Source organism: Buceros rhinoceros, unplaced genomic scaffold (assembly GCF_000710305.1).
Source record: "Buceros rhinoceros silvestris isolate BGI_N320 unplaced genomic scaffold, ASM71030v1 scaffold15297, whole genome shotgun sequence".
NCBI lineage: Eukaryota > Metazoa > Chordata > Aves > Bucerotiformes > Bucerotidae > Buceros > Buceros rhinoceros.
Genome location: NW_010420585.1, coordinates 19,657 through 27,098, shown reverse-complemented (window position 1 = coordinate 27,098; position 7,442 = coordinate 19,657). Strand labels below are relative to the sequence as shown.

The following is a 7,442-nucleotide window of genomic DNA, read 5'->3' as shown; positions in this document are numbered from 1 at the left end:
TCCTGCTGCGGAGGAGAACAAACTTGATGATGTGGTACATACCCTGCTGCAAGCCAATGGCACTCCAGGGCTGGAAATGCTTGAAAGTAATGTCATGGTAGGTTAACGCAGGGAGAAGTGTTCCCATTTGAGAACCCGTTCGAGAATCAGAAGGCTGGTTTTGGGGCGATTTATTGTGGTTTTGTCTTACGCTACAGGGATGCAGAGGCTGCTGTTAAAATCTGGCTCCTTCCTACTCCCAGTGTTTACCCACGTGGCTTCTTTCTAACAGGGCTCGCTTGTTAAAATGGGAAGTAAAAGTAGATGTGTGGCAGTGCAATGAATGTCCACTTTTACTGCTGTCTGTAAAGTATTTAGCCTCACAAAGGGAGGGTTTCCTAACCAATCTGCCAGCACACGTATGGGCAGCCTAATACTTCCAAGGATTTCAAAGTCTCTTTGGTTCCCTTGTTGATCTTGTGGATATCGATTTCCATTTAGCACGTTTAAGTATAAATTTGGGAGCACGTGGCTCAGCTGTCCGGGTTAACATCCCTATCGGTAGCGTGGCACCAAGGGGGACTCAATGCCGAGTCTGAACCTCTCTAGGTGGAGTTGTTAGATCTAGATCTGTGTGTTTCTGGGTGTACATCTAGATCGATGCGTGACTTTCCGCAGTAGTGATGGTGTTGCTCCTTTGTGTTTGGGATTGTTTGGCAAGTGAAAGTTTAAGCTCTTGGTTTCAAAGGAGCCACTACTGCACTTCTCACTCCAGTCACTTCAGTGTGAGCAGAAGGGAAGAGGAACCGCGACTGGAGCTGAGCTGTTGCAGAGTGCAGCTTTTCTCCTCGACAAGCTGCGTGTGGCAGGACCCAGCAAGCAAGGGGACCTAACTCTGAAAGAAAGTTCTTATTTTTTTTTTCCTTTGCTTTTATGTCTTTCCAGATCTCCCCAGAAATCCTGTGCAAGGAGGGGATCAGGGTGCACCGTACTGTACAGCAGAGCGGGCAGTTCGTTGTCTGTTTTCCCGGATCCTTTGTGTCTAAAGTGTGTTGTGGCTATAGCGTTTCGGAAACGGTGCACTTTGCTACCACCCAGTGGACAAGCATGGGGTTCAAAACAGCCAAGGTAAGTTGAGAAAAGGGCTTAAAATGGATTCACAGCCCTGCCATCTAAACCGACAGCAAAGCAGACGCTCCTGGATTGATAGTACACTGATAGAGCATTGAGAGTACGAGCACCTCTGGTTTTGTGGACTGTGAAATAAGAAAAGGAAAATGTCCTGCAAGGTGTAAGACGATCCAGTGTTTTCAGAGAAGCAACTGAGTTAGTAATTGTGTATTTGAAAGGTTCAGAAGATTGTTACGCCTGCAGACCGGTGTGTGAGGAAGTTCGCAAAAATCCCTTCCGAGCTAATGGATAATATATTGTATTACACTTACTCATTTTTTAATGAAGTGATGTTTTCTAGAACCATTAGAATCTCAGGTGCACGTGTCTGAAGAACTGTGCTTGTTACCTCCTACGACAGGCAGAGGCAGTGATGTTCGTAGCTGTATGGCTTGTCTTTCTCTGCCCCTTCATTCAGGAAAAGCTGTTGATCAGGGCAATTTCAATTTTAACCGACTTGAAAACCCTTAGGTTCGCTGACCAGCCCCTCTGACACTCAGATGTCACTTAAACCCCCCTGCCATTCCCTTTTCACAACTAACCCAGGCGCGGTGCCTGCAGAACAAACAGGTGAGCTGTCCAGTTGCCATGATTTTGGCTACCTTTCTATGTTCTTGGACAAAGACTAGACGTCACCAGTTGTGATCCCAGCCTCCCCGCGCGCCATGGGTGACAGATGCTGTTTGGGTAGTGCTTTAGAGCTCAGCCGCTAGAAAATCATCATCTACAGCTTCAGACCAAGTGGCTAGTGTTTAAATGTCCGACGTCCACAGCTTGCTTCCTTGGGGTTAACGGAGTTCTTCCAGCCCGGTTATACTAACTGTATATTAACTTAGGGTGAAATATAAAAGATTATTTTTATTACAGATTTATTTGGGGGGAAGGTGGGAGTTGTACACGCCTGTAGGTAAAGGAATGAGAATCCTGGGCCAAACTTTTCTGTCCAAAGGTACAGAATTATTTGAATGCCATGTGCTGTGTTTATTGCTGTGCTGAACGCTTGTGACATTGTGAAAATGCCACTCCTGTAAGAGACAGAAATCACTATGCAGCAATTAAAAAGCTCTTCTTGGTGCCTCAAATTCTGAAGAACAGTTTCTTTCGATTAATTTTAAGAGCTTTGCACCGGGTAAATATAAGCTGACCGAAACTCCAGCAGATTCCCATCTCTGATAACCTGCCTTGGAAATTGAAGTCACAGCTCTCACAAACTATTCAAGAACTGCAGATTTATATCAAAATAACTCTGGAAACGCCACTGCATTGTTCTTTTTCTTCCCCTCCTCCCCTCCCCCACCTTTTCCCAAACTACCCGATGTTCTTAACTCCCTCAACCTCGGTGAATTCTTCCTTGATTCCTTCACTTTGACAAGGCACTTTGCTGTTTTCAAAGGCTGGCCGGGATTGTGCTTTTTGGAGGTTGTGAAATGTTCTCTGTAAGGAGCAAGATGCCCCTTTCGGACTGTTAATGAACTCTCTGACAAACAACTGTACCTTCCTGTCTGTCCGTTCTCGACAGCAATATTGACAGGTTTTGGCTGTTTGATACATTAACCTTGTTTTCATTCTGTGATCCTGTGACCTGATTTTTTTTATCGTAACTCTTGACATGACTAAACGATGCTGTTTCATTGCTGTATTGAATGAATGCTCAGTCTCCTTTAATATATGGAAAAATGAAATTCTGCATCCGAAATGGCATTGGCCTCAGTGTATAAGGAGTTGGGATAATTGTTGGAATAAAAGAGTTTGTATAAAGCCTGTGTAAGGGGACAGACAGGTTTCACCTGAACTGTATGTGGAACGAGGTTGCTGGCTTTTAAAAAAGACCCTAAGAGCTCTTGAAATTTTAAATGAAGGAGAAGGTTTACAGTTGTGGTAGAAGAGTTTGTGTTTGGAGCAGCCGAGGGTGACTCCATGTCCTCGAATAAAGCATCGGGCAAAGTCAGTAAAACTCATGTGGGAAACAGGAAAATAGAATATTGGACTAAGTGAAGGCATCCTGGTCTAGAGGCTTGGAAATACGAAGGAATGTCTGGGTTTCAAGGAGGGCTTTGGTGGTGTAGGGCCTGCCAGAGACTTGGCTGAGTCTCTTCTTTCTACTGGTACTGTAAAACAAGTGGAAAAAATACATAGGAAAGATGGAGTTAAGTCATCCAGGTGGAGCAGTGCTGCTGCACTGCACCAGAGAGAGCTTATGGTCATGTAAGCCAGGTTTAACTCTGTCACCAGTGACAGAATCCCTGCGTGCTCATCTTTGTCCTGGGGTTACCAGTGTGCTCCTGGCTGTCCAGCCAAGATGCCGCCAGGGGCTCTAGAGGTATCTTCCCCCCTCCCAGTTTTAGTATGGGTGAGGAACGTGCCTTTAAAGTGCCACAGGAGTTTCAGCCCTCGGTTCCTATCGCAGAGCTGCCTTAGCCTTAGACTGGGTTGCTTTCAAATGAAACCAGATGGGAAGAGGCGCCTCCAGAAGGGCACCTGATGTCCTCCAAACACTGTTGGCGGCATGGCTACGGGAGCACGAAGCTCTGAAGTAAAGCTGTCAGCTTTACGCATGTCCTGTGGATGTTTGGGTCCTCAGCATCAACTGTGTCCGCTTCTCCTTTGTCACGCTGATGGCATGCAGACGTAGCCTGTGTCATGCTAAAGGAGGTGAGGGGAGCTGCAAGGACAGGCCACGCGATGCTGATAGGAAATGCTGGCATCCTCCCCCTCATGAGGAGAGCAGCTGTGTTGGTATGTGGGGCCAGAATTGAAGTGGCTTCAGGGAGCAGCTAGTCAGGAAATCCATGCGAGGAGAAGCAGCTGTCATCTCGCTTCTCTGCAATGGTGGAGCCCAGGTCAAAACCTCACCGCGAAAGAGCTGCTGTGATGGTGAGCAGATATTAAGAACCTTGAAAGAGCAGTAAAAAGCAAAATACCCGCTGCTGTGGTGTTTCATTTCAACAGACAGCCTCGCGTAGGAACAAGGCAGCTTGTTAAATTGCAAGTGCAGAAAGAAGGGTTAAGTGTGTGCCTGCAGCATAGAAATTGTTCAAAGATGCCGTGCTAGAGGCTCATAACGCATGCAAAAAAAAAACCCAAAACCAACCCAAAGTCCAAAGGCAAACCCCAGTAAACTCCCAGGAGAACGGAGTCTGTCTGAAATGAGACCAAAAATCCCTTTTGTGTCCAGAAGCTGCAAACGCCAATAAACAGCCACACTAGCAAGATACATGTAAACGCGCACAAATGCAGACCAACAAAAGATTGCGGAGAACAACTCCCTAAAGGCCAAAACTAAACATGAATGTAGACCGGAATGAGACGCGTGCAGTCAGCGTGGCTCTTGGAAGGAGTTACGGACAAAAGGTATGGGCAGCTGACAGTCTGGGAGCACTTCTGGAAGAGTTGTGACGTGGTTCCTCAGAAAAGGCTCTGAAAGAAATGAGCCTGCCACAGGCTGAGAGGGAGAACTCGCACACTGAAAAATAGCCGATTTAAAGAGAAGAGGATGGGAAGGCATGGTCAGTTTACACCAGGGAGGGAGGTCTCTTCTGCGCTCCTCAGGACTTTGTACAGACCACTACAGTTCACTGTATCCATAAATAATCTAAAAAGGGGAGTGAGTAGCCGAACTAGTCCTTTATACGGAGGGAGGCTATTAATGGTAATGACAGCAAAATTTAAATCTGTGAAGCTTTAAAGGGAAGATTTCATGATACTGAGTGACGAGTAAGAAAATGTGTTGATACATTTTAAATAATCCTTGTTTGACGGACACAGCGATGGGCTCTGAACAAGCTCTTGCTGCTGAGAAAAGAGGGGTTTGGATTCCTACAGAGCTGCCAGCGAAGTGCTTCAGGGAGGTTTTCAAAAAAACCCGATCCAGTGTTAAGACTTGCAAGGAGTGAACAGAGAACAAAGCAGGAACATCGAGGAGCCACTGTGTAGCCTCTTACAGCCATGGTGTGATTGCTGGAGCGATTCCACACCCCTAATTTTAAGAGGAGAATAGAGGGACTAGAGAATGCACAGTGGATCGATGATTGCAGGCATGAATTAGCCTCTGTATTAAATGTAAGAAGACTATTCAGCCTGGAAAATTGATGATGGAGAGACACATTTGATAGTAAGAGCAGATCGCAAGTGGCAGGGCCACGGTGATGGCAAGAGGAATCACACTGGAAAATCTGTCTTTAAAAGAAATTAGGCAGCAGCTCAAAAGCAAACAGAAGTCTGTTTTAAAACACTTCTCTGTGTTTTAGCTGTGTGGAGACCAGGTGGGCTCCAGCAGAATGTCTGAAGAGCATTTTTCTTACCTGTGACCCTCTTCTGAATGTTTGTGGGTTTTTTTTTTTTTAATGAGGTTTACAAGACAGGGTGAAAAAAATGTTAAGGTTAAAGTTAAAGGTTCGTTTTTGTTTGTGATGAGAAGGTATTTGGTGGGCTGAACTCCCAACCGAAATGGCACCTTCCCGTTCTGCTCCAGCATTAGTCAGTCGAAACTTCTCAAACATTATATGAAACAAGCCGTACCTCCTCAGACACGGGGGAAACGCAGGACTTTTTCTAACTGCAGAGTTAAATCAAGGAATTTTCCTACAGAATAGTTACCAAAAGGGCTAAAGCTACCCAAATCACCGTTTGCATCAACAGGAGTTAAAGATACAGCTGTAAAAGCTGACACAGAGCGGACCAGGGAGCAGGAGAAGAATCCGCAGGGAGGGAACTCTGAGGTGTTTGTTGGCTCCTCCACTTAGACGAGCTGCAGGCTACTCTGTGCCTGGGCATCCTCCTGCTTCTCATCGTTCATTTTATTCACATCTCTCTTGGTTTTTTCCACGGATTAAGTGCAACTTTGTTTTTTGAAAAAGAAGAAAAAGGGGGGGCAGATACCTGAAGTGTGGTGGGTGGCACTGGAATACTTGCCGTCGGTATCCCTCTCTTGGTGTATGCAGACTTCTCTCTGCATTAACGTCAGGAGAAGGCAGCAGACAGAGTGATTTCTTAGCATCAGTGCCATCAGGTATCGCAGATCCTGCACGTGAGTTAGGAACAAAAATACTTTTTGTTTAATTTGGCCTATAGAAACCTCGCTCTTTTGATCGTTTATAAGGGCCACTTCTTTGGTACGTCGAATTCATTCCAGATAACGCTTCGTTTTCGCATTTGCTCCAGAACTAACTTGGCACTTTCTGTCCCAGGAAATGAAGAGACGACGTATAGCCAAACCATTTTCAATGGAGAAGTTGCTTTATCAGATTGCGACAGCAGAAGCAAAAAAGGAAAACGGACCGACTCTGAGTACAATATCATCACTTCTTGGAGAGCTCAGGTAACGAATTGGGGGCTTGTCGTACCTATTTTGTTTTCATTGACAGACTCCAGAGGTGGATGACGTAAGTAACCCTTTCAGACGCATGTCTTTCACCTACTTAACCCAGCAAAAGTCCAGCAAACACACTCGGAAGACAGCCCCACGCGCAAGAAGCAGTTTCCGTGGCTGTACCTGATGCGAGAGTGCCCGTGGTTAGTGTGTCTTACACTAAGAACCCCCTACTTCAGGCGCCACCAAAGAATTAAAACTGCAGTTTGTCTCGGGGTCTTATTTGGCTGGTTCTTGGTGCCAAGTCAGGATTTTCTGATGCATGAGGTGAGCAACATGGTGCCAGTCAGTTAATAGCTCTCTTCAGTTTTTCAGCCTCTTGGCACTGGTAGCCACTGTCGATCCATGTCTGTAATGGGTTTTGCACCAGGAGCCCTTGTCTTCAGCACCAGGAGTGTTACACTACAGTTGGAGGAGGAGGTCCTCCGTGTGCGGAGAGTTGTCTTGATTTAAACCACCCAATAAATGAGCAGCTTGTGCATGGGTCTGTCGCGTCCCGCATCGGAACGCTGTAAAGAAAAAAACCTTCACTCTGCTCTTTCTCTCCAGTATTAAGGAAACGTGTTTAGGGTTTCTCTTGAGAGGTTAAAAAGAAAAAAAAAGAAAAGAAAATATGATGTTGCCTGGCTTCCTGTGTAATGATCTTCTCTTTTGTTCCCTACCATGTAGTTCCTACCTATCTTTCAAGTTTGTGACAACTGGTACTCGAGATGTCAAGAAAGTTTTGATGAATGGAACCTACAAACTGTATTTAACTAACTAGCATGTTCATTTGGAAAATGTCCAGTGAAGGGGAAAACAGCCCACGGGGTGTTTTTAGTGGTCAGAAATACATGAGATGTGCTGACTGCTGCCCCCGGGGGAATAATGCCTTTGAGTGCTTTTGGGTTTTGTTTTGGGGTTTTTTTGTTTGTTTTTTTTTTTT

The 7,442-nt window shown here is 45.6% G+C and overlaps 1 protein-coding gene across 1 annotated transcript in view; it reads left to right on the top strand.

Annotated features, from left to right (window-relative positions):
• Window positions 1-7,442, top strand: part of JARID2 (jumonji, AT rich interactive domain 2) — a 45,995-nt gene that overhangs the window by 33,942 nt on the left and 4,611 nt on the right. The window contains exons 11-13 of the mRNA XM_010139362.1: window positions 17-97; window positions 925-1,107; window positions 6,336-6,466. Of these exons, the coding sequence (XP_010137664.1) occupies window positions 17-97; window positions 925-1,107; window positions 6,336-6,466 (395 nt within the window). The remainder of the gene's footprint in view (window positions 1-16; window positions 98-924; window positions 1,108-6,335; window positions 6,467-7,442) is intronic.